The sequence below is a fragment of the Coptis chinensis genome, chromosome 3 (genome assembly GCF_015680905.1).
Source record: "Coptis chinensis isolate HL-2020 chromosome 3, ASM1568090v1, whole genome shotgun sequence".
NCBI classification, from domain to species: domain Eukaryota; kingdom Viridiplantae; phylum Streptophyta; class Magnoliopsida; order Ranunculales; family Ranunculaceae; genus Coptis; species Coptis chinensis.
The window spans coordinates 86,937,506-86,964,987 of NC_141458.1; the positions used below are offsets into that span (position 1 = coordinate 86,937,506).

The 27,482-nt window shown below is 37.1% G+C and overlaps 2 protein-coding genes and 2 long non-coding RNA genes across 4 annotated transcripts; all 4 read left to right on the top strand.

The window, feature by feature from the left end:
• The first annotated feature begins 4,700 nt into the window (after positions 1 to 4,700).
• LOC147511359 (uncharacterized) lies at positions 4,701 to 8,717 on the top strand. Its single transcript, XR_015216978.1, has 2 exons — positions 4,701 to 5,554; positions 8,384 to 8,717. It is a non-coding gene; the product is annotated as an uncharacterized LOC147511359 (long non-coding RNA).
• A 1,390-nt stretch (positions 8,718 to 10,107) lies between these two features.
• LOC147511360 (uncharacterized) lies at positions 10,108 to 11,067 on the top strand. Its single transcript, XR_015216979.1, has 4 exons — positions 10,108 to 10,519; positions 10,614 to 10,683; positions 10,778 to 10,850; positions 10,944 to 11,067. It is a non-coding gene; the product is annotated as an uncharacterized LOC147511360 (long non-coding RNA).
• Positions 11,068 to 15,324: 4,257 nt separating this feature from the next.
• On the top strand, positions 15,325 to 16,858 carry LOC147511361 (uncharacterized). Its single transcript, XM_086598441.1, has 5 exons — positions 15,325 to 15,528; positions 15,874 to 16,199; positions 16,272 to 16,367; positions 16,457 to 16,555; positions 16,639 to 16,858. The coding sequence occupies exons 1-5, from the start codon at positions 15,325 to 15,327 to the stop codon at positions 16,856 to 16,858; spliced, it is 945 nt and encodes a 314-aa protein (XP_086454567.1).
• Positions 16,859 to 17,470: 612 nt separating this feature from the next.
• LOC147511362 (uncharacterized) lies at positions 17,471 to 18,184 on the top strand. Its single transcript, XM_086598442.1, has one exon. The coding sequence runs from the start codon at positions 17,471 to 17,473 to the stop codon at positions 18,182 to 18,184; it is 714 nt and encodes a 237-aa protein (XP_086454568.1).
• The last annotated feature ends 9,298 nt before the right edge of the window (positions 18,185 to 27,482 follow it).

Here is a 27,482-nt window from a genome sequence, read left to right on the forward strand (position 1 = left end):
TTGTTTATATCAAAGCCAGGGTTTAGATTTTGCTACTAGCCGACTTGGGTTTACTTTATTTTGATGTTTTGACATGTTTTATTAGTTTCGATGCATTTAAATGAGGATTTTTGAATGAGCATGTGAAAATTTCATGAGTTTTTGTGAGTTTAAATGGATAATGAAGACTTATTATTTTGTTTTTAGTTATTGCTTGTTCATAATGTTGTGAAATAATATGTACTTATCTACATATTGCATTAAGTAGGGATGAGTTTGTCACGTCCAGACAGAGAGTGGATGAAAGAATCAGTGGGGAGTGATGCATATCTAGATGGAATCGAATCATTCCTTGAATTCATGAGGGATAGTTTAGGAAAAGGAACTTGGTCTTCTTGTCCGTGTGCCAAGTGTTGCAATGTTCGTGGAATGGTTGATCCAAAAACCATTTTTGTTCATTTGGTTCGTTATGGATTTGATGAGTTTTACACTACATGGTATTTTCATGGGGAGTCATTTGTAAACAATGTTGGGAATTTTGAACCTTTTGGTTCATCCTCTCATAACTCTCTCGAAGATACCCATCCTCAAGAAATTAACTTTGTGAATGAAGAGCTTAGGACTGTCCAACTTGATGATTTGGATGAATATGTAGATAAGATTAGTTCGGATGAAGATTTCAATGTGGATGAGATAAGTTCGGATGAAGGTGTGGATGTCGATTGCCATAATGAACAATGTAACCAAAATCCAATTAATTTAAAAAAGGAGATGAAGTTCAATAATTTGTGGGAGGATGTGAAGAGACCAATATATTCCTCATGCAGACAAGAAAATACTAAGTTATCAGTAACAGTTGAGTTGATGAACCTCAAGACAAAACATCAGTGGTCCGATAATAGCTTCACAGAATTATTGGATACGCTAAGAGATATTCTTCCTGAAGATAATACATTGCCTCTATCTGTATATGAGGCTAAAGGGCTGATTAAATCTTTAGGTATGGACTATGAAACAATTGATGCATGTCCCAATAATTGCATTTTGTATTGGAAAACACTTGAAGCTCTTCAAGAGTGTCCTAAATGTGGTGTGAGCAAATGGAAGAATGTTGAAGCTGTTGATCTTACAGACAAAAAAAAGGCTAAACCCGTACCAGCAAAAGTCTTGAGATACTTCCCATTAATACCTAGGTTACAAAGATTGTATAGGTAAGGCTTTGGCTTCAATACTTATACGTTATCGCATTTACTTCTTACCCTTTGAATCAATCAGTTTTTAATGAAATATATGTATATATTTTTTTTTAGTGTTCCATGGATTGCGGAGAACATGACATGGCATTCGAGGGCCGTGGTTGACGAAAATAGAGTGAGACATCCGGTTGACTCTCTCAATTGGAGCACAGTTGATGCAAAGTGGCCAGAATTTTCTGCTGAGCCACGCAATGTCGTCTGGGACTTGCGACAGATGGATTTAATCTGTTTTCTCATTCTAATAGTTCTTATTCATGTTGGTTCATTATGATTGTTCCATATAATCTCCTGCCATCTCTTTGTATGGTTAAACAGTTTATTATGTTGTCCATGTTGATACCTGGGAAAAGTAGTCCAAGGAAAGACATTGATGTCTATTTGCAACCCTTAATCTTCGAGTTGAATGAGTTGTGGTCTACATGCACCAAAACATACGACTCTCATAGTAACACCACATTTACTAAGAAAGCAGTTTTATTGTGGGCCATACATGATTTTCCTGCATTCGGCATGTTATCGGGTTGTAAGACTGGTGGAAATTATGGTTGTCCTCCATGCGGTGAAAAGACATATTCAATTAGGTTAAAACATGGGAATAAGAATGCATATATGGGCACTAGGAGATTTCTTCCAGAGGATCATCCTTTTAGGCGACAAAAAAGACCATTTGATAGGAAGGAAGAACATGGGGAAGCTCCAAGAAGATTGAGTGGTTCCGAGGTAAAAAGCAAAGTGGAAAGTTTTGAAACAGTTTATGGAAAGGTAGCACAAAAGAAAGGGAAAAAAAATGTTGATGATGAGGGCGTGACTGCATGGTCGAAAAGATCAAAACTCTTTGACTTCTCGTATTGGGAGGTAACTTAATTTTCCATTTCTTAATTTGGTTTGTTGTACATCATTATACATCATTGTAATTTGTGTGTTTTCGTGATTAACAGTTCTTGCTTAGTCCTCATAATGTGGATGTAATGCATGTGGAGAAAAACGTAGCCGAGAACCTTATTGTGACAATTTTGGAAATAGACAAGAGCAAGGATGGTTTGCAAGCACGCTTAGACTTGAAGGAGATGAATATAAAGCAACACTTGTGGCCAAAAGAAGTGGGAAATAAGTTGTTGCTACCAAAGGCTGATTTTACTTTATCCCAATCTGAAAAAAAAAATTGTTCTTTGAGACCTTGGCCACATTAAAGGTACCTATAGGATATAGTTCCAATTGGAAGCGGGTGAGCAAGGAAGATTTTCAATTAAAAGGCTTGAAGTTGCATGATTATCATGTAATGATGCAACAACTTTTGCCGTTATTACTCATGCATTGCTTTAAAGAACATAAGCAATTGCGAGTAGCAATCCGACAATTGTCAACATTTTTCAACATCCTTTGCTCCAAAGAAATATACCTCGATGAGTTTGAATCTGCTAGACAAAGAGTGATTGAAGCGTTGTGCATTTTTGAGAAGTATTTTCCTCCTTCATTCTTTGTCATCATGATGCACCTTGTTGTGCATTTGGCGGAAGAGGTAGAACTTTGTGGACCTGTTTGGTGTCGGTGGATGTATGTTTTCGAACGGTAAGTTTTATGAGTGAGCTATCTATATTTTTGTTATTTGATATGAGTAATATATGTTGTTAATTTGTACTAGGGTGATGAGAGACTACAAGAGGTATGTAAAGAATCCAACACATCCTGAAGGTTGTATTGCTGAGCGTTATGATGTCGAGGAATCAATAATGTATTGTATGGAGCATATGCCTGATGGTTCAAAGGGAAGCTACAAGCGAGGTAAAGAGAGATTCATGGATGACACAGGAGAGCTGACAAATGAGAAACCTCTCAATAAGAAAGGCGTATATAGATTGAGTAATGTGCAGTACGAACAAGTACATAGATGGGTGTTGCAATGCTTAAAACTTTCTATTCCATGGCAAAAGTAAGTCTACTCTTGTCATGTTTATAATGTTGTATATGAGACCGTGAAACTATAAAGACCTATTTAACTTGTCTCTTGTGTCATTTCATTGTAGGAAATACCAAATATACTTGCAAGGATTTAAACCGAGTGGTCATAAAAGAAAAGGCAACACCGAAACACCAATGAGTTTTATTCCTTGGTTAAGGGAACAAGTATAGTTTCAGTACCTTAGTAGTCACTTAGAGTAACAAGTAGGATCATGTAGTTCTTGCATAATAATATTAGCTTTTGTGGATTTTTTGACAACTACAAAATGAAGAGGTTTCTCCCATCAAGAGACCTGCTGATGGTCCCAACTTCCAAACGATTTTGTATAACACATACCAAGCCAATGGATATGTGTTTTCTACTGTTGAATGGGACACTAACAAGACAACTCAGAATTTTGGAATTAAAATGAATGCGATGACTAACTTTCGTGCAAGTGCAAAGGATAAGAAGCTCGTGTCTGATGATACTACTTATTATGGGCTCATTAGACAAATTCTCGAACTCGACTACTTTGATTTTACTATAACTATTTTTTGTTGTGATTGGGTTCGTGTGGAAGATAAAGTGAATGGATGTTACACTGATCCGGATATTAATTTAACATTCATGGATTTGAGCAAGTTTAAAGGAAGTTCGAAGATTGTAGATGAGCCATTTATTCTTGCCTCACAAGCATCACAAGTTTTTTATTGCAAAGACCTAACAAGGAGTGGTTGGAATGTCGTGTTACATGCTCCAAAGAGAATGACTAGAGACATGGATGCGTATGAAAACCCTTTAGTTTTTGAATCAAGATTGTAACGAGACACTTTTGAGTTCATTAGTGTTAGAAAATAAATGATTGATGTTCATTGATATTAGGTAATATCTAAGTCAGGTGGCTTAACTAATACTGTCTTATAATGTTCATCTTAGTACAATGTCTTGACATGTTATTGATGATATACTTAAATCTGATTGCACGTATGACATTATTTGCAAGTCAAGCATAGTGCTTTCCTTCCAGCTGTGTTGGGGTTTCTACTAAGTGCGTATTCTTTGAAATCCATAGGATCAAATATGTCGGGACAGGAGAGCATAGAGGTACTTTCTTTTAAATACGTAAAATTTCAGTTTGATCGGTCATGGCCATCACACTTTTGATACTGGTTGCTGGGGATAAGTAGAGACTGCTGCCAAAGTAGGGGAATCAATGGGGGAGTTAGAGACTGCAGTAGGTCCATGATCATGAGTAGATCTAGGGGAAGTAGGAACATTGCTAGCAGGTGGAGGAACTGAATCAACTGATGGTCCTTTAGGAAGTGGAAGAGAATCAGCAGTTAACTGAGGTTGATTAGGAGCATCATCAGCAGTGGATTATTTCACAGTTAACTTGTGTAGAAACTTCAAGCAGAACATTCTGAGATTGATACTGGTTAATCTCAGAATCTCGCAAAGTCAGGGTTGTATGTTGTTGCATTATGGTACTGTATGTACAACATTCCCTTGTAGTCCATTGGGGGTCTCAAAGGAGGCTCTGAACCAGTTGATACCAAACAAGCTGTGGTCACGATGTCTTCATAGTAAATGAACCAGTTGAACTAATAACTTGTAGTTCATGAATTTTGAGGTTCTTTTAAATACGTAAAATTTTAGTTTGTTAATGGTTGCTGCCTAATAGTCTATCTTTTATCCTATTAAGAGCTCAAAGCAAGTGGAAAAGAGGGCTAGGAAGATAATGTTATCACGTGAGGCTGTGATGGCTAGAGATCTCAACGGTAGCATACATATTTCTGATTCAGGTACAAAGTTTAAATCTAATGAAGGGTTGGCAATTATAGGCACTCTATTTAATCAATACTAAGTTCGCTAGTCCTTTTATACTTGCAGACTCAAGGCCTTCCTTAGTATCCTGTTTTTTTGAGCATCTTGGGGGTAGGGATTTCCTTGCAACACAAATAAGAAAAACATTATAATCTATTAAATGTATTGCACCTGTATCTGATAACATAACTTTTCTTGATTCCAAGATCATCATCTAGTGATTCCCAAGTTTCTGGAGGTGGAGGTTCTTGTGGTACATATAGTATTTGTTTAGTAATTTTATTTGTTGATAGTTATTCTTTTATATATTCCCACGAATTGACTGACATATTTTTGCCTTTTCAGTAATTTTATTTTTTATTTTTATTTTATAGTCTGTTCAAAGGGAAAGAAGAAAGTTGAATTTGACTCTAACGGACAGCCTGTTGGAGACGGTTCAAAAGAATTTTCTAGTTTGCTTGGTGGGACAACAAAGACACATTGTCCTATCTCTTATGAGAGTTTCAAAAATGTGCCTAGTCCAACAAAAAACATAATCTGGAGTAGCGTTGTGGTTAGTCTTCTGCTCTTATCCATTATGGTTCTCTCTCTCTTTTTTTAGTGTGAGTCATGCATGGCTTGAAAGACCCTAGATATCTAGTGTAGTGCTGGATACAATTATTTTATCTTAAATGCTGAAACCAGCCCTTTACTCTTAGACTAATTATCACACCTCATGTCTGTTGGTAACTGCTTGTACGTACACACCAAATATGTGGATATTAGTACCTATCATTTCTACATCTATTTTGCTAGGAGTGGGGTTTCATCCAAAAGACCAAAGCCTTAGACCCAAAAATTTTCATCACTCTGCCACTGTTTATTAGATAAGAATAATTTGTGTTTGTATGGTATGCGAATGAGAGTTGGGAAGTAACATTACCAGCAGAGGAAGTTCCGGCAGAACTTCCTGAACCGGCTTTGAGGATTAATTTTGCTAGAGATGGGATGTCACCCCATGATTCTGTATCCTTTGGCTGATTGAGGTAAGCTTCATAGGTTTCATCGTCATTTGCATTGACTGTTTCAAATGTTTTTTATTAATATTAGATTCTTATAAAGAGAGAATACAATGTGGATGATGCATACAAAAAGATAAATCTGAAGAAGGTTGCCAAAAGCTTTAGGGAGTTTAAGCATCATCTCCGCGTGAAGTACTATGACAAGTATGACAATGACGTCGATAGGAAAAGGAACTGCCCAACAGGAGTGAAATTGGAAGAATGGGAAAAATTCGTGGATAATGAATCTAAACCTTCGAGAAAACTCATGCGGACAAAGGGCAAGGCGGCTAGAGAAGCTGTGAAGGCTTTACATACATAAGGTAGAAGGGGAGCAAAGGGCCGGTCCATGATATGGTACTAATCTACCTTGTCAATTGTTAATTTTATTCGTAACACCATATTTACTTCTAACCGAGTTGGTAATGTTTTGTAGAAATCGAAAAATCCGAATGTTAAAGTGACTAGAACGGATTCATATATGGCTATCCATACTCACAAGGATGGCTCTTTTATTGCCTTTAAAGGATGGTGAGTTTGACTGCCTATTTTCATTAATGATGAATCTGACCACCGCCTATTTTCTGTTCTCTTTTATATACTGCTTCTGAAATTTATTAAATGTCTAATATGTTGTCATGATAGGAAAGAATCAAGGCTATAATTGAGGATGACCCTGCTAGCGTAAACTTGGACCTAGACCATGATCCAGTTGCTCAAGTGTGCAGCCCTGATAAATTTGGTCGAGTGCTGGGTATGAGTGTTGGCATATCAAAGACATCCCTTGCATCATCAGCTCCTGCTAAAAAGCAGCTTTGCCAACAAAAGCAACAACACTCGATGCTTGAAGAGCGGTTTGGAAGTTTGGAGCCACAAATGGTCACCATCACTAAGATCTTGTTGGAGACAAGAGAAGAAGTGGCAGGTCAGCAATCACATAGAAGGATCGTTGCAGATTCATCAGCGACGTCAAATGTATGATTTAAATGTGAGACATTGTGCCTAGGGGCTTGAGCTAATTTAGGAGATAACTAAATCGTGGTTTTGTCTTTGTTAACTTATTGCTTGTAGGCGAGGGATCCAACATGCTCACAATCACATGGTGATTCTTCTAGAGGGATGGAATTATGTGAATTGATTAACATGCATCGAGAAGTTGTTGCCAAGGGAAGGGCAACAAGAGCAAATATCATTCTTGATGCAACTCTGGATACCCCAATAGACATTTACAACGTCCGTGTATGCCTTGTCATTGACCTTGACCGAAGCGCTTTATTTGGATCCAAAAGAACATTCGGGGAGCTACACCTTCCTACAGCAGTCAAATGGCCGAAGGATTTTACTCGTTTTCTTTAGGTACGGTATTCTATTTGTCTGTGTTATCATTTCTTTACTTCTTGTGTTTGTGTGTGTATGACTTGTCTTTATTTCTTGTGATTTTAGGATAAGTGTGATTTTCGGCCAAGTATATATACTGCTTCTAGTTTAGCTTGTTTTTTTTAAGCTGAATATAATAACATACAGTTTTTATGGTACGGAAGAGTTGTTGCACATGCATGATTCATTGCCCAATACCAACTACTGTATCTTATCAGAGGTCAAAGGATGCTTGTGCCTCATAAGTGTCTCTGACGTTGAATTAGATATATGGTGTTTGGAGGACAAAGTTAACAATTTATGGACCCAATTGTATAACACTCATCTGCACTGCTTCTCAAACTTACCTACTCACATAAAGAGTTATTCATTTTCAACTATTATTAAGCCAATGCGGATCTGATCTTTTAACTGGAGATTCCCCTCTCATGTAAAAATCACCTGAATAACTCTAAGAGTACTTCTTTTAACTGGGTGCTGTGGTTTCTGAGAGTACTTCTTTTACACTTTCTTCTTGATCAAGTTGTGGTAGTAGTACTGATCGATCTCAAGTAGTTTCTTTGATATGTTGAATAGTACAATCTGTGGCTAATTATGAACTGCAAATAGGCTGCATTCAATTCTTTCCATCCTTGTTTGGTCTACCAATTTCTTTACCATAATAAAAAGTACTAGTAACATTTATGGGCTTCCTTGTTACATGTAAACTGTTTTGATTCTTATGGACTTTTTGGTTTAGTGGAAAATTTTATTGGATGAAAATTGTGATAGGACTTAATTCTTACTAGAATATTGTTTGTTAAGTGCAAAAAGACTTAAATAAAGCAATTGGGGGGTTGAGGTTGGTTTGTATCTGTCATATTTTGTATGTTGATAGTATTTGTTGTCACTAGTGTTTTGTTCTTTCAGTCTCAGGCATTTAAAGAGTTCTGTTTTTAAAAGAAACATCTTATTATTTGTTTCAGGTTCTATTGAGTTTCCATTAATGAATACATAACAAGAGGCGGGAAGTCGAGGATGGAGAATTCCACCAAGATCTGATGTATCTTAAAAGCAATTGGTACTAGAAGAATACACTATTTTCTGTTTTGTTTCTATGGATGGATATCCTAAACTTTTTAGGAACTTAGTACCATTTAACGACTAAATGTTTTGGTTGAGTTTTCTGTTTTGAGTTTTGGTTGAGTTTCTATGGATGGAATATCCTCAACTTGAATATGTTATGAGAATCAGTGGTAGTGTTAGTGGGTTGTAAAATTACTAAAAGAAGCTGCGATGGTTTGTTAGTAGGAGCTGAAAGTAACTTCTTGATGGGAACCTTTAAGCATTGCTATTAGGGTCGAAGTCATTTGAAAGTAGGCTATAAAATTGTTTCTATTAGCCATTTGATGATGGATGAGGACTGGGCTTTGTCTATTACTGCACACTTCAAAAGGCACAAGTATATGTTTATTACTGATGCTATTAATGCTACAGAACTGTAGGGGCATTTTTTGGCCCTGATTCATCCTTTTTTAAAAAATAAATGAAAAAAAAAAGACACTTGTCAAGTGTTGTAGAAAAAAAAAGACTGCAAAAAAAACGGGTCACCATACGACACCCAAAAGTGTCTTTTTTTTTGGAAAAATGACATCCAAAAGTGTCTTTTTTCAACAGATATGGTGTAGTGAGTGATTCTACCCTCACTTCCTTATCAATAGTTGGGTTTGTCCATTTGTTAGAGAAGAAACCTAAATAAATTTTAACGTGTGAAGCATGCTAGGTATTCTAGAGACCTAGTTGATTTATTATCATTGTGTATTGGAATGTCGGTTTTAACCATAAAATCCATTGATTTTTGTTTGATTGAAATTGGGTTTTCAGTTCATAGGAAATTAGTTATTTATATTGTGAAAGGAATGTTTCTTACAATGGGTCCAATTTGATGGTGCACTCATTTGAGTTCACATTGGTTCTTTTGCTATGGTTGTTATTGTGCAATTAGACTTTATTTTGGGCATGCATGTCCGGCATAGTGTAAATTGGGTTTCTTGTCTAAGGTCATGAAATGTATCAAATTGTACTTATATAAGGACAATAAATAATGGACATGTACACCACAATATGCTATAGGTACCTTGCAAAATAACACGTGTCTGGTGTTGGATGCTCTTTTGGATGTAGATGTGAAGGATGCACTTGAATCCCTAATCTTGTCTCGCTCCGCGATCGATCAGTAATGAGATGGAAGAAAAGAAAAGTGAGTTGCGAGTTTGAAATTTTAGGGGTTTTAAAGAAGTTTGTCGTACTTGGAAAAATGGTGAAGTTACCAAAAGAACAAAAGGAAAGTGTATCAATAAGTGGTTCAAACCGAGGACAATTCAGTTGGTGGTATTAGATTTAGTTCACAGTTTCAAATAGAAATTGTGCTCTATTTGTTTTAAAAAAACTGGACTGGATTTATAGCATAAATTTCTATACAAATGGACCACATTTTTAATAAAAAAGGCTTGAAATTGGTGGTCTATTCTTTTCTTACAATTTTGAGTGTGGATTTGGTTAGGTTAATGGACTACATCTTAAAAGGAGGGTGTGGTTTATATGTTGAATGGAACACATTTATAAAAGTGGTGTGGTTTAAATAATAAATTTCAATATAAGTTTAGGGTCAGCCCCAAATATATTTATCATATAGATCGATCACTATCTATCTAATAAAACACAATGGTGTGGGGCCCGCAGGGCCTCCATCCAGTGGTTACCATTGTCTTTTCTAAGTTGTGACATGGCACTTTCAAATTCATCTAGGTGGTGTGCTGCATTTCTAAGTTAATTGTGGTTCTACCATATCTCTTTTTCTCTCATTTAGAGTAAAAAAACATAAAGAATTGTTTCCTTCCAACATCTGCCCTAACCGCCGCCATCATCGTTTCCTTCCATCATCTGCCCTAACATTCCCTCCCAGAAGTTCAGGGGTGATGTTAGCTACTTCTCAACGTTGTTTGCTAATGCAAGTCAGCACTTCTCGATGCTAAAACTGGTTTGCCGAAGTAGATAAATGATATAGCTACTTTCCATGTGATCTATGTGAATCTAACTCCTCTTGGATGCAGTTGTGATTGGTAACATTGATTTCTGAGCCTTATTCAAAATTTCTAGAAATCTTTCTTGGATGTGTATATAATCCATTTACTAATTTTAGCCTGTTGTTTACAGATTGTTCTCTTCTGTCTTACTTCTATAATAGGTTCAGCTTCCTCACTCATTTACTGAAGGTTATTTATTGGTATGTTACCTTCTTCAAGAAAAAAAAGAATTACACGGATTAGCAATGTTAGCAATTAATTCCCATTGCACGTCTCCTTTTTGTGCCATTGCAGCATTGAGTTTTAAAGTGGAAATTGTTAATCGCAGATTCAGCTTCCTCACTCATTTACTGAAGGTTATTTATTGGTATGTTACCTTCTTCAAGAAAAAAAGAATTACACGGATTAGCAATGTTAGCAATTAATTCCCATTGCACGTCTCCTTTTTGTGCCATTGCAGCATTGAGTTTTAAAGTGGAAATTGTTAATCGCGGATACAAATTGGGAATCCGAATTTGAATGTGGAAAACAAATGGCTGTCTTGAAACAGTGGTGCATGATCTAGAAATTTAGCTTACAAAACGCTAAACCTGGCATTAGACGCGTTCGACTGTTTTCTTCACAGTGATGATAAATGACCCCAGAAGCTTGGAAGTAGTGAGGGTAGGTGTTTTAATTTCATTCACATTCAACATCAGTATACAATGATTTTGTGAGCTGATCTTTGCTGAGTTGTTGCGTGTTGTATTTGTAATGTTTGTTTCCTCTTTGCTAAGGTAATGTGAATTATTTTCTTTGAATTTTATATGTTGCCTTCCAAAATCTTTTCTTTGAATTGTTGATTTACTCCTTACTTTGATGATATAGCTACTCTCTCTCTCTCTCTCTCTCTCAATTTGATTTTAGTTTCTTTGTAATGGTTGGAAAACTTCATTGCCGCTATGAGGTTGTTCATTTAAGTCCAACTTACATACGGGTTTCAATGTATCTAACTCCAATGTATCTTTTTAGTGACATGTATCTAACGCAATGCTTTGAGAAATGTTCTCGAGTTGTAGAGACAACTTATTTTATTACTAATTTGATACTAATCTTGTCAAGTATACAATTCTGAATTAGGTGGTTTCGAGACTGTTTCTTTTGTCTGAAGTTAAATTTAGTTTAAAGTTTAGATTAATCCACTTTTGAATGCTTCTACCTACCTAGGCTTAAAAATAGAAGTAAAAAGGCTCTACACACGGATCATGTGTGAGGTTTTTGAAGCATTGGGCGATGCATGTAACCGCGGGTTTTAAAATAGCTTTAGAAGTTTAGAATTAGCCAATTCAAACTAACAAATTCTATCTAATAAAAAAAATGGTGTGGGGGCCAGGTAGGGCAGGAATCGGGTCGGTAGAGACCCGACCGACCTCGACCCGACACCGAATACATCGGGTTCGGGTCGATTTTCATATCTGTTTATGTGTTCGGGTCGGATTTGGATTCGGGTATGTCAGGTTCGGATATAATTTTTGGGCTTTTTTTGAATTTTTAGTGTTATCTGATTGGGTTAGTCGGATTCGGATATTAAATTTCGGATATAATCGGGTTCGGTTTGGATTCGGATTCGGATATAGCCATATCCGACCCGAACCCGACCCGATCCCTGCCCTACCCGCAGGGCCTCCATCCAATGGCTGTCATTATCTTTTACCAAGTTGTGACATGGCATAATCAGCCGCTCCTAAGGAGTATGCTTCCTTATATCCAATACTCGGATCTACTGGATCTTCTTTCCTCATATTCTTCAAGCAAAACATCTATGTCCTATTCTTCTTCCCCGCTGTCACTCCTCACCACCACTCATGGGTCGTCGAGCACAAACCACCAAGATAGGCGCGGCCTCCACAACCAATGCTTCATCTTTGTTAGGTTCCACAAGGGTCCCCAATGCCTTCAAAATGTCTTTTTCAGCAACAGAAGAAAACCGAGCACAGTAAATTTTTCTCCCATCTGCTTTTCCAATAAATCCCGTACACTCTATAACTTGAAGAAGGCGAAGCCAGGTTCTATCACCTTAGTTGCTTACCACTTTCAGAGGCAACTCTGCTCGCACAAACCAACAAGAGGCAACTCTGCTCGCACAACGCACAAAGGAATTTCCTCAAAAGGTTATTACCTGATTGCGCCACTCCTTTTTTTCTTTTAGAGCTCACTCTCAATGGCTAAAGCAAAGAATACCTTCCAGACTTTATCAAAGTCAATGTCTACCAAATGTTTTTGGATACATCTGCTCTTATTTTGCTATTCACGCTAAAGCAAATGTTTTTTTCCTTTCTTTTACTTTTATATACATGTGCTCCACCCTCCACTACCCCACTACTTTTATATATGTGGTCCTTTCAGCTTTTAGGCTCCTCCCACTTACAATGTTGACTTGTACAAGATTCCAAAATCACCAGGATTTTTAGATAAACTTCTGTCCTTCAAAAATGCATGAGGATATTGGATTGTCTTCCAAATGCTCTTCTTTGGGGTCCACCTTCTTTTAAACTCGAACAAATGGCAGTGATTTTTTGTCTAGCTTAAAGATTGGATTGACTTTTGAGTATAGTAATCAAAGTTCTACTATGTGTATGCTGAAATGTTAAATATGTATGTATCCCTTATAGAGTGGACTTCCAACTAATAATTATTCGGAAAATTTTCTTTAACATAATGTGTGATTATTTTGTTTTCCTAATTTATTTTGTTTTATCAAACTTGTTCAACCCTTTGTAGTTTGGGACTTCAGCTCATTATACTCACCGGTTCTCCAAAAAGTCTCATGGGCGTATAGGAGCTAGAGTGGGAAGGTAAGCAAGGAAACCTTTTAGAGCCTTTAAATGGTCAACATTTATGTTAGTTCTCCTAAAGTTTGAAATGTATTTTTTTTTTGTCTTTGGTTAAAAAAAAATGAAACTTTGAGTTGGAGAAAAGCAAAATAAGAGCAGATGACATCCTGAATAGTGTTTCGTGTGTAGTTATATGTTTTTAGTACTCAATTTAGTCGTATTTTAAATGTGTTAATTTTATTGTTTTAAAATATAGGGGGTTAGATGTCACTCAATTAATCTAAGTAAAACTCTTTCTTTCTTATGGAGGGGAAAATTTCCACCAGAAGCGATGTGACAGTTGAAATTTAAAAGCAGGAGAGAAATAGTAATTCTTGATGGGTCAGGTTATGATGAAGCAAGTAACTTACATGGGATGTTGATGGACTTTTTCCTGAAAAATTTGCCCAGGATTAAGCCCAAGTGCCAACTAGCCTACATTAATTGAGCATACAACTGGTGGAGTCCAGGTGCGTCTGTTCTATATAAGTTAAGAAGCTTACCCTGTGGAGGAATGTGACCGTGGGTTTGGATAGGGGCCACAGTAATTCCACTCTACTCCTTGGGGGGTGTCTCATGGTGGAGACATAGGTGTGAACACTATTCGATTGCAATATAAGAGATGATGGTTATGAACAGGAAAATTCTTTTCGTTTATCTATGATTGTTCCGGATAGAACATGTACTAATCAATTTACTGATTTAGTGTGTTTTTAAGTTGCCTTTAGGTTTTGATTAAGCTGATCAAGTACATAATCACTGCTACTTTGTCTTTTTTTTAGGCACCATTTTTTGTTGCAGATTTTCCTTTCTATGGTATGTTATCCCTACCTATCCTTTTTATGTTTGTTTCTACAGGTTTTATTGAGTATCTAGCTATTTCTATTTGTTTCTACAGGATTCCATAGATAAGGGTAAACGTCTAATGGACCCTTACAAGAAAAACAATAATTATGTTCCAGTTCAAGATGGACTCTACCTTCAGCCACGTACTCCTCAACGACTTGCTCGCTCCTAGGTATTACTATCAACAATATACGTTACTGATAACTTCTATTAACATACTTTGAGTTACCCAAATTATCTTAACACTATTATTGGTTTCACATCACGTTTTTGAACTCTCTTTCAAATATTTATAGCTTCCTACGCAACCAATTCTTGACAAAGGAAAACGCCCTATGGACTCCTTTAAGGAACCTTCAAACCAAAACAAACATGTCTTTGTTGCCCCCCAAGATAGGCTCAATCTTCAACCGCCTCTTGGCTTCCAGGTATTTCTTGCTTGCATTGTATTATGCTAAGTTGCATTGCCTTATTTATTTTTCTACACTGTTGCTTATGTATATTGCATTGTCTTATTTCTTCTTTTATTTGTTTTCTATCTCATCTCCCTCCATCGGTTCTCATGTACAACCAATTCTTGACAAAGGAAAACGCCCTATGGACTCCTTTTAAGAACCCTTCAAACCAAAACAAACATGTCTTTGTTGCCCCCCAAGATAGGCTCAATCTTCAACCGCCTCTTGGCTTCCAGGTATTTCTTGCTTGCATTGTCTTATGCTATGTTGCATTGCCTTATTTATTTTTCTACACTGTTGCTTATGTATATTGCATTGTCTTATTTCTTCTTTTACTTTATAAATGTGCAGCGCCCATCAGATAGTGTTCCTCTATCTCATCTCCCTCCATCCGGTTCTCATGTAAGATGAGCTTTAATTAAAATGTAATGCTATAATTGCTCATGCATTGTCCAAAAGGTGTTTTTGTACACTATAATTGTAGTAAATTCACTGCAATTTAATGCATGCTTATATGTATACTATTTACCCACTAACTGTGTTGCATGTGGTCATCCATCTATTCATTTATAATTTGCTTTTGTTTTTTGGGTCTTGATCACTTATTATCCTTGACTACTTTATTCATATATTTACATTCCACTAATACTAACCGCCATATTTGTGAGGTGGTGAGATAACAAATAGAATGCTAGGACAAATAAGGCGTGCTTTCGGAAGGGAAAGAGAAAGGAGCACCAAACTAATTGGCAGCTCAAACTTCACCATCCAAGATGCACAAGTAGTCACACGTCATGTCATTGACCACCAACTAATGGGTTCAACATTGAATGGCTCTCCTTCACTTCCACAGACTCCACTTCAAACACTTCTCCCGCCATCCGGTTCTCATGTAAGATGAGCTTTAATTAAAATAATACTATGATTGGTCATGCATTGTCCAAAAGGTGTTTTCGTACACTATAATTGTAGTAAATTCACTACTATTTAATATCTTCCATTTAATGCCTGCTTATATGTATAATATTTACCCACCAACTGTGTTGCATGTGGTCATCCATCTATTCATTTATAATTTGCTTTTGAGTCTTCGATCACTTATTACCTTTCACTACTTTCTTCATATCTTTACATTTCGCGTTTTCTACTTTTAATACTAACTGCCATCTTTGCTATTATCCATGCATTCCTCTTTCTCCCAATCTATTCGGTTGATTATACTTATAATTAGGTGCAGATAACAAATAGAATACTCGGACAGCGTGCTCGAAGGGAAAGAGAAAGGAGCACTAAACTAATTGGCAGCACAAACTTCACTATTCATGGTGCACAAGGTTCAACATTGAATGGCTCTCATTCACTTCCACAAACTCCACTTCAAGCTGACAAGCATCAAACACATAATAGTCCAGTTACACCTCATGCAACACCATACCAACGTCTTTCTTCTTCAGAGTCTATTCGGAAATCTCTATCATTCCTTAATCCCGTAAGGCTATTTACGCTCTCCGAAGAACGTGTCACATCAAGTACCCATGCTGATTCATCGGGTCAAAACAACACGTGAGTACTTCATTTAGCGGTTTTCCTTAATCAAAATCTATATATAACTCACATGTGCAAGTTTCATTGCAGTACATGTATCTCTTCTGCTTCCTCATCCTTACCTCATGCAATTCCACATTCAACCAATGAGAACTTTGTACCAACAACGTCTCACCAAAATGCAAGGTTAGTACGTGGTTTATTACATCTTTCTCTTGGTTCTTTGTGGTTTGGTTACCATAAGATCCTACCTAACATCACAAGTTTCTTCGCAGTACGTGTAACTGCAGGTCTTCTACCTCATCCTTTGTCCATCCAATATCACATTCGACAAATGCAGCTTCTGCATCATCATCAACTAATCGAAATTCGCGGTATACTTCTTCACACTTATTGAAATTGGAATACCAAAAAAATAGCACATTCGTCTAAATATATACAATTATTTCTCTTGTAGACAACAACCATTTGGGGATCCTGCACAATATTGTGAGGAGGTTCACAATAATGGTTTTGACCGTCCAATTTCTACTAATAATGCTGACATAAGTGATGATGAAGACGAAGTTGACAATATTGTTTCTAACCATCTCATTGAACAAGGAAGACACTCCTTGGGGAGAATGGATGTTCAGTGTCCATTTTGTAGTGCACTCCATTGGATGGATGAACCATAGCTAGTAATTCGCCGAATTATTCACGAATTATAAGGTTTGGTGAATAAAACGAATAATTCGGTGAATTTTTGAACGATACGGTTTAATTCGCGAATTGGTTGGGTCGGGCTTATAATTGCCGAATTATTCACGAATTATAAGGTTTGGCGAATAAAATGACATTTGTATTATTTTTTTATGAATAAAATTGTAAAAATAAAAATAAAAACGTTATATACTTATATATCAAAATTTTAAATGTAAAATATATAGCCGAATTTTAAAGAAATATATTCAGATTATACCCGTTTAAAACACGATATCGTATTTTTACCGTTAGCGTTTTATTAGACTGAATATTTAAAAGTATTATTGTTGAAAATTTCGAATCCTAGGCGAATAATTGACGTACCGAACTTTTGCCGTCCACGAATTTACTAGCTATGGGATGAACGACTAAAAGATTCATCATTATCACGTCCTCGATTCGGGACTTGTTGTTTGCAAGGGAAAGTCAAATTGCCTCCACTACGACCATTACCTCCAGCCCTTAAAGCTTTATATGATGGAAATGATCGCAAGTCAAAGTCATTTCGGAAGTACATGAGACAATACAACCAAACTTTCGCATTTATGAGCCTTGGAGGAAATGAGCGTGTCTTTACTGGACGAGGTCCAAGGCCTTTTACTATACATGGCCAGTTGCGTCATAGAACTGGATCTCTAATTCCTGACACTGGGCGGCAGCCAACTTACTCTCAGCTTTACATATATGATCAGTCTTTTGCATTGATATATCGTCAACTTCGTAATCCCCGTTTGAACACAGATGTTCTGAAGATAATTCATGCAACTATGCTCCAGTATAATTGTTTCTCTGCTACTTTTCACCACGCATACGATGTTCTTAGATCTGCCACTCTTCAACATGGTGAGAACTTTAATGTACCTGCTTATTTGCATTACAGTGCTACTAGAGATAGACGTCGTTACAACTTGCCAACCGCAGATGAGATTGCTGTCATTTTAATTCGGGGATGGCGTGGAAGGGATAATATGAGGGATATTGTGATATATCTTAAAGGAGGGCAAGAATTCATGCAGATCAGTGAATGTCATCCATCTTACTTGCCTTTGCATTATGTGCTAATGTTTCCTTACGGAGAGCTTGGGTGGTCACCTGATATGAGGCGTTCAAATACTAATGACCGATTGACACAGATGGATTTCTACTCTTATCGGATATTTGAACGCCCTGGAGAATATTCTGTAATCTTACGCGGGCACAAACTGTTTCAAGAGTTCCTGGTGGATGGATGGGCAAAGGATCGAAACGTAACAAAATGAGATATTATAGGCTACAAACAAGACAAGCGGGCTGAACTTTATCAAGGTATCATCGATGTTGCGGTGAAGCTTTTCGACCCAAACCAGATTGGAAGACGAAAGTGGTCTTACCAAAGATCTTGTGTCGGCAGACCCTAGGCACATGTTCGAAATTTTTCAGGATTCAATGGCCATCACACGCGTTACAATAAGCATCCCGATATATTTCTCACAATGACCGCAAATCCGCGATGGGGACGAAGTTGTCGAGGCATTGTCGAGCACCAACCGCAACTCATCGACCGAGGTCATGGCCCGTGGTCTTTGAACTAAAGCCGAAGGGCCTTGATGAAGGAAATTAAAAGAAAGGTGTGCTTGGTAATGCTTGCGTTGCACATGTCTACACCATTGAGTTTCGAAAAACGCGGGTTGCCCCATATGCATGCACTTATATATCTTTGACATTCGACAAGATCCGTGATACCGCTCAAGTTGATCGTGATTGTATGTGCAAAGTTTCGATCCGTAAACCGAACTCGAAGTTATTTCGACCGCCTCCTCACATGTATGGTTCATGGTCCATGTGGACTAAATAATCCTAACTCTCCGTGCATGGTAAATGGTAGATGCAAGCATCACTATCCCGAACTTTTGCAGATGCTACCACCATGGATAAAGATGGATATCCAATCTACCGTCGTCGTGACAATGGTAGATCATATATTAATGAGGGGCATACAGTTGATAACAGGGGATGTTGTTCCTTATAATCCTTATCTTTCTAAGATGTTCAACCGCCATATTAATGTCGAAGTTTTCTTTGGGATCCGTTGTGTTAAATATATTCATAAGTATATATTTAAAGGGCATGACATGACAACAATAGTGTTGAATAAGTTGGATGAGATCCAACAATACTTGGATCGCGAGATACATTGGCCCACGGAAGCAGTTTGGAGATTATTAAGTTTCCATCTACATGAGGAGATTCCCACGGTTATGCGCTTTGGCACTTCATCTCCCTCGAATGCACCGCGTAGTTTATAAAGCCGATGAACCAATACATGATATACTATCAAGGGCGAGCACCAAAAGTCAACTTTTGATGCCTTCTTTGATTGTTGTGCATCAGATTTAAGAGCAAGAAGCCTCACTTATCAAGAGTTCCCCGAATACTATGTCTGGAAAAAACAATCTCAGACTTGGACAAGAAGGATACGAGAGGGAAAATTTGCTATTGGTAGAATCTATTTCGCCAGTCTTAATTCCGGTGAGCGATTTTACCTGCGCTTACTTCTAACCGTTGTAAAAGGACCTCAATCATTTGATGATCTGAAAAGGATTGGTAATGGTCCTCCACTTCCAACTTTTAAAGATGCATGTGTTGCACGTGGACTTCTGGAAGATGACAGCGAATGGGTGCAATGTCTACAGGAAGCTTCAATCATGCAGACTGGATATCATCTTCGCCGACTATTTTGTGTTATTCTCGCAGAGTGCAATCCTTTGCAACCCTAAACATTGTGGAATGATTTTTGGGAAAATGTATGTGATGGCTTTCCACATAAGCTTCGCACAATGTTCAACATTCCGTAACCTACCCACAATTTGAAGTGCAAGATTATGGTTTATTTCTCTTAAATGAGATTTTGATGGAGTCAGGTAAATCACTGGCTGATTTCCCTCTAATGCCGCTGCCTCTGTTAACTACAAGATGGAACTTAGTTGTTGCAAACCGATTCATATGGGACTAGCGACAATTTTAGTTTGATCCTCAAAATGCAAAAGCACATGGCAACAGGGTTCTCCTAAATGCAGAGCAACGCTTTTCATATCAAACAGTGATAGATTCTGTTTCCCAAAATCTAGGGAAACTCTTCTTTTTGAATGGAGCAGCAGGAATAGGCAAAACTTTTGTTTACAATACAATTGCTGCTACGTGTCGTGCTGAGGAGCATATTGTTATTATGGTCGCTTCATCTGGAATAGCTTCATTACTATTGGCTGGCGGTCGTACTGCTCATTCGACCTTTCGCATCCCACTAGATATTCTTGATACCTCTGTTTGTGGGTTTAGTAAGAATTCAATGCATGCCGAATTATTCAGGGAAGCTAAACTTATTATTTGGGATGAAGTCCCAATGCAAAATAAGTTTTGTGTGGAGGCAATTGATCGCACACTTTGGGATACTCGCGACAATAATAAACCTTTTGGTGGAATAACAGTTGTACTTGGTGGTGTGATAAACATAAAAAATGATAGTTTACCTACGAAATGAACGATGAAACTCAAAACGTAAGTAAACTAAACTTCCTACGAATCTATATTTATCAAGGTTTCTACTCTCTTTCTATTGAACAGATATAGTGGAGTAACAAGTTCGTTCCACTCCTAGTTCTTTAGCATGTGATGTTTTCTAGTTAACTAATCGGTCTTAAGTCTAATGAGAGTTTTACGAGGGGGAATTATACTATGATGCAACTACCCACAAGATACAAACTATAATTGATTCAACTACGGAAATACTATGTTGATTCTATAATAAGGAATTAGGGGGGATTGATTCCACCTTAACTCAACTTAACTCACTAACGATGAATTGTCGTAATCCGAATTGAACTGCTACGCAGAACAATTGGTTCTTCCTAATCCCTAATTACACATGACATTTCTACCAATTCATAACTAGCATGTGAACGATTAAACCCATTCTCATGGTGAATTAATCGTTTCTAGAGTGGAATAGAAATTACGATAACTCTACGATAATCGGAATCAAGCTTTCATCAAGGCTTCTCAACCCTCTCTAATGGAGGTTTAGCCGAGAATCATTCCGCAATCATTTCCATATGAATCTAAACTAAACATAATATCAAGATTCGAAATTTACTAATCTAAATTAAACAATAATTAAATTCTAATTAACAACTAAGAAATGGTAACCAACAATAATTAAAACTAGATCTAATAGATTGAAATAACAAAAATTGAAATGACAAGAATAATAACTATTTTATTTATCTAATGAATGATATTCAATGATTCAAAAAATTAATCTAAAACAAGAAATTAAATTCTAAACTAAGTTCTAAAACTCATTAATGGAGGCTAACTAATCTAATTCTAATCTAGGTCTAACTATCTACCATTAACAAGAGTTAAGCTTTTGTTTTTATACTTTCAAATCCAAAAATAGTGCATGGGCTTGGAGCCATGTTTTGGGCCAGAGAATCAGGCCCAAAACCCAATTTCTTTAGTCCAAAATGGGCTCTTCAGCTGCAGTTGGCTTCGACAGATGTTTCATCCACTTTTGCTCCTCTGATTGGGTCAAGGCTTGGACCATTGGAAAGCTCTTTTTGAGCCGGTCGTTTTGACATAAGGTAGGCCCAATTCTGAGGTCTAAGTCCAAAGATATGGTCTTCGGAAGTTCTGCTGATTTTGTGTGTTGTTTCTGCCCGCGTTGACTTTGACTTTTTAGCTTTGATCGGGCTTTAGAAAGGCTTTGTCTTCTTGAATCTTGGCCTTTAATCACAGAACTCCTTAGCAACCAACCATTGCTCCTTTATCTCGCTAAAGTGGCACATTTCTGCACATAATAGACTTTGAAGCCTGAAATGCATAAAAACACGTAATCAGTATTAACTCTTACTTATTATTCACATAATTGGTCTAAAAGTATGATTATTAAGGGGTTAAAACTACAGTTTTGGGCTCTTATCAAACCACCCCCAAACAGCATTTTGCTTGTCCTCAAGCAAATATGAGAAATTAGCATAAGTGACCAAAAATGGAGTTCTATCTACTCTCATTTCGCTGAGTGCGATTGCATTGACCATATGCAACAAGGCCTTAAACCACTAGGAATTCCCTAGTGGACGAGTTATAGCCTTGTGAGAGTTTTCCATTGAAGGTACTCACAAACTTCATCTATACTACAACGACTAAGAAAGAAAACTATTGTTTCCTTATTCATGCTCCAAATTATCTATACATCTCACTAGCTATGAACAAGAATAACCAAGTCAAAAACCTAAGCTAATATATGCATAATAATCAATCATCTACAATAAACATATATACAATGAGTAATACTATGAAATGCAATAGCAGGTCCATTTATGAAACTCGGAATAGCGTCCTTAAGTAGGTTCTCACAATAATAGTCAAGATACAACACTCTGACTTTTCCACTCAAGTTTTAGCTACTCTAGTCTAGTGATGGGCACACTTTACCTTACAATCTCAATGACACACAAGGAAGCCGGAGTCGATCAAACACATCTGCCACTTACTATCACACTAACCTATTCCTAATTGAGCTAGAGGTCTTTATTAGGTGTTTCGGGGATTAGGAGATGGTTTAAGAAGGAAGAAAATAGATATTCAAAAAGGACAAGTCTCAGATAATAGAGTCTTCATATTATGTAACTAAAGAAAACCTTGTTATTTACTTTTGCTTCTACACTTTGTTTCCATCCTTAGCCATTTTTTTTTTCTTTGGCTTTTGACTCCTTTTATTCTATTTTTTGGAGTTTTTATTTTATTTCTATTTTTATTTTTCTTTTCTTTGGATGGAAATTTATTTTCTTTATTTTCTGAAGCAACTAACTAATTTTTGTTTACACAGGTTTTTTCTCTTCTTCTTTCTTCCTCATTCTATTCTCAGACTTATTCTAAATTGGGTAGGTTGATTTTTTTTATTTTGTTTTGTTTTTGTAACAGGGTAAAGGATTTGTGGTTTATGAAAGACTAAAGAAAGGCTCGAGGGGCTTAATTAGCGGAAAATAATTCATAGGTTTGAATTTCTGGCTATATCGATCCAAAGAGGGCCTAAATTCTCGCTTAGGATATGGTTTAGTGATCAAGCAAGTGGACGTGTGATTTCTCTATCCGGATTTTACTTCTCTATTGTGTCATTTCTCAAATGTTTCACTCTTATAAGGCTTTAGGCTATATTCTCACGAGATTTGTAGAATAAGTACTCTAGCCTAGATTTCAGAAACTTACTGCTAACAATCATAGATACTCATGTAATATATTTATAGATAGATGCAAAGATTATTACCTACATATTAACCTAAATTTCTAAAAATTATTCTAATGCAAAAGCTACGTGAGACTTCTAGATTGTTAAGAACATAGAGAAAGAAAACAATACCAATATTCCTAAGTGTATAGCATAACTTATTTATTTATATTTTTGAATTTTTGAAATTTTAAAAAACAAGTGCATATTATACATATCTATATCGTAACAGATGCCTTAATTACACGTGTTTCTATGCCCACCCCCAAACAAGAAGCATGCTTTGTCCTCAAAGCATTTAAATAAAGAGGGTAGAAAAATACCATGGAAACGCGTGAAATTATGGAACATCTGCAAAACAAGGTTAAAACATACTAATATAAAAACTGACGCAACTCTATAAGAGTTCCACCCATTATGGGGTTAACAGAATTAAATTGCTTGGGACATAAGCAGACACTAAATGGAGTTAAAAACTTACCTTATCTCCCGGACATGCATATTATCTACCCAATAGCACCATGGGTCTTGTATTTTAGCGGGCATGGCAAGTCTAAGAACAAATGCTAGCAAGAACCATAAGCGTTCCCAGCCTACGTGTGTGATCACCTCGCGAGACCAAGCACCATAAGTAGTGCTTTGGAAAAAATCTTCGAAAGACTGTTCCGGTATTATTGTAGGAGATGTCATCTCGAAACTACGCTCTGGAACAGCTGCAAATGACCCAGGAACAACCCGCAGAAAACTGGAAATTTTCTGGTCTACGGAAGTCAAGGCCCAGCTGCTTCACTTGGAGCGTTTTTTTTTTTTTTTTTTTGACTTACAGTGTTTTGGCGCGAGGCGCGCTCAACTTGGGCGCAAGTGCGCGCAGTGCTAAATTCAGAAAAATGTGTAGGGCGCAGGTGCACTCTACTTGGGGTGCCGGTGCGCTCCGAGGTGCTGATGGTTGAAAATTGAGACGAACAACGGGAAACGTGGGAGTGAAAGGTGAGTGATGGAAGTTAGGTGTAGTGTGGGTTGTGAGTGTAGAATGAATAAGGTTTATATAGGTTTTAAGTTGCTAAAACGAATCGGGAAGTTGCCAAAAAGCTTTTCCGACAATTTTCGGAAATACTAAAATTTCCGAACCCGAAAACGGAAACAACTCATTCTTGATTCTAAAACAACCCTAATATCTTTTAGGTTGAATTTAGGATAGAACCTACCTATTTTATCGAGATTTCATCCTACCATGATATTTATTCATGGATATGCCTATTCGGCAATATTCTCACCCTGACTCCGAAATAACTTCTAAAAAAAAAGGAGGTCATATAAAAATTATGATGGACTACATAATACCACCCCCAAACAATTTGGGAAAGTGGGATCAACATTAAACAACCACGCACAATGAAAATAACCACATTATATTAATATTGTCATTCAAACAACATTTCACTACAAATATCAAAATTAACTACGGAATTTAACAACGTAACATCCTATCTACTAAATATAATAAAAAACAACATCAAAACAACAAACAAGAAGAAATCTAGCTACTCTTCAAGGGAGCGAGGTGGGGGTAAGAATAGGAATTTGAGTGATCAAGAATGTAAAAACCAACACCCCACCCCCAAACAAATTTTTGAAAACAGGTTTGTAAAAATTTGTTTTAAAACGTGAGTCTTTTAAAGTCAGATTCCCGAGACTTGCTAGATTACTATTTTTATAGCTTTAAACTTTTTTACTTTTTATGAATTAGGTTTAATATAAAGGAAAACAATAAGCAGTAAAGACATAATTCACACCATAGAGAAACATGACTCAAAAACCAAGAAAACATGCAAGAGTGGAAAACGTGAATTATGTGAAACGTGGACTTAGGATCCGTACTTACAACCACACACTCCATAGGGAGGGCCCGGTTACCTGAACGGTGCATTCACCAATATATGGAAATGAAAGGAAATGCACCAAACACAAAAATTGAGTCGTTTATATTCAGATACTCGAGACTTTATCTAAACATATGTATGAATATGCAGTTTATCATATATCAACAACCGAAATAGTTGTGGATCGTTCGATAAATAAATATCACAGAAAACATATCCAAACACAATCAAGCACCAAGATTTCCTACGACGCAACCTAGTGGAATGAAAGTGAAGTCGGATAGACCTATAACATAACCGAGCATGCACCTTATGTTTCATCTTTGAACGAGAGGGTGTCCTAGTGAATAAGTGTGGAAAAGTGAATGGTTGTGGAAGATATGGTGGATTGGGATAAGTTTTAAAGGGAAAACATGGAAAAAATGAGGATGTGGGTTTAGTACAAAACTCATTCTTGGTGTAGTTAGGGACTGTCTCAAGTCTGAAAATGAAGGTGTCAAGTGGTTTATCCTTGGGAAGTATTTGTTTACTAGGTGGATTTAAAAAATCATGAAGCACGGGAGAAACTAAAAGATCGAGTGCAAACTCGAGGTTCCTTTGAAAAGGTGGAGGGTGGGGAATATTGGTGATGGAAGGTGAATGATTCTCAGCTAGAGCTCTCAAGTCCATATCATCAGAAATCTTGATATATGCAAGACATTCCTCAATAGGTGGGTCAAAAGGATCACTGGGATTGAGATTAAAAAATTCATCTTCCGTCATAGCATCAAGGGATGAATGGTTGTTGGCAAGGGGGGACTCACGAAGTGGTAAAGAAGCAGTGCAAAAGATTTGCAGGAATTCTTCTTCGATTTTGTCTACTACCAGGGAGTCATTGTTAAAGTTAGAATTTTGAAGGAAAGGAATTTGTTAATTTGTTTCTCCGAAAATATGTTTTTGAAGTAATCTTGAGCTAAGCTCTCGATCATGCTAACCTCTCCATTTGTAGATGAATCGATATCGCGGTCCTCGCTTTGAAAACATTTACCTCAACAGAAAAAGATGGCCAAAGGACAAGGACATCGAACCATCGTGGCGCTTTATGAGAGCGTTGGCAGTAGCCAAGAAGGACGCCCTAAAATGATAGGTATAGAGTCGTTAGTGACTTCGCGGTCGAGGATAACGGTCATTTGGGTAGTAAAAATTTTGGACTTTAACCAACACGTTTTCAACCACACCCTTAGGATACTTAATAGACCGATCGACTAATTGCAATGTCATTTTAGTAGGTTGCATCTCCTCTAGACCTATTTGTTTATACAAATAAAACGGGAGTAAGTTAACACTAGCCCCCGTGTCTAGTAAAAGCGGTCGTCGTGTGAGAATCTCCTAAGGTGCATTATGCATGGAAAGAGATCTAATTGTGGTCCTTGTACTTAACAATTCCATTATTTTCGGATAAAAGTTGGGAACTGTTCAGTTAGAAAGGCGTATTTAGGTATGTTGGTCTTACGCCTAGCAGTGCACAACTCCTTAAGAAACTTAGCGTGGTTAGGTAGCTTTTTTATAGCTTCGAGAAAAGGAAGGTTTATCGTTAGATTTTTGAAAACATTCCTAATCTCCTCAAAGTTAGTATCCCTGGTTAGCATGGCTAATTTCGAGGGAATGGTGGTTTCGCCTCTATATTTAGCGTATGGCTCGACTTGATGTGTAACCTTGGCTTTCTGTTTCTTAGGTTGTGGTTTAACTGGTACCTCTATAGTGGTAGGTTCTTCAGTTTCTATTTCGGTATCTAGTTCGATATCCGGTGTAGGGAGTACTGATGGGGTAACTATAGGCATAGTTACTTTGTTATCAACCACTCTTCCAGAACGGAGAGTGGCGATGGCATTTAGCTCACCTACGGTTGTAGTTTCCATACTAGTATTACCGTTTATCTCAAAGGCTGTGTTTGCTGTTCTAGGGTTGGGTATCGCTTGGCCTGGAAACACGCCTTTTGGTTGGGCTTTCTCTTGGGCTAATTGTTGGTTTAAATTATTAACGGATTGTAGAATGTGTTGGTTAAATTGAGCCATGGTTTGGAAAAGTTGTTGGCTCACTTGTATGAAGGTGTCAAGACGATCCGGTTGTGTGGGTGTAGTAGTCACGGGTGGTATGACTGGAACTATCTCGCGTTGATTATTTATGGGCGGATTGTGATAGTTATTATTTACCGGAACGATACCTCTATTAGCATTTAATTATTATAACTACATTGACCTTGTGCTTGACCTTGTCGAGATTGCGCTTGGTTGTTATAATTATTATAATTATCCTGATCCTGTCCTTGTTGTGGTGGAGCTTGGTTATAATTGTGCGTTGGCCTAACATATTGATTATTGTACCCTATAGGTGTGACTTGTTGGTTATTTCTCCAACCGAAGTTGGGATTTT

What these genes read in the sequence shown, in the direction of transcription:
- LOC147511361 (XM_086598441.1), top strand. Translation starts at nt 15,325, where the DNA reads ATGCTAGGACAAATAAGGCGTGCTTTCGGAAGGGAAAGAGAAAGGAGC. An exon ending in TCCCGCCATCCGGTTCTCAT is followed by an intron (nt 15,529 to 15,873) that starts GTAAGATGAGCT and finishes AATTAGGTGCAG; the next exon opens with ATAACAAATAGAATACTCGG. An exon ending in TCATCGGGTCAAAACAACAC is followed by an intron (nt 16,200 to 16,271) that starts GTGAGTACTTCA and finishes GTTTCATTGCAG; the next exon opens with TACATGTATCTCTTCTGCTT.
- LOC147511362 (XM_086598442.1), top strand. Translation starts at nt 17,471, where the DNA reads ATGAGCCTTGGAGGAAATGAGCGTGTCTTTACTGGACGAGGTCCAAGG.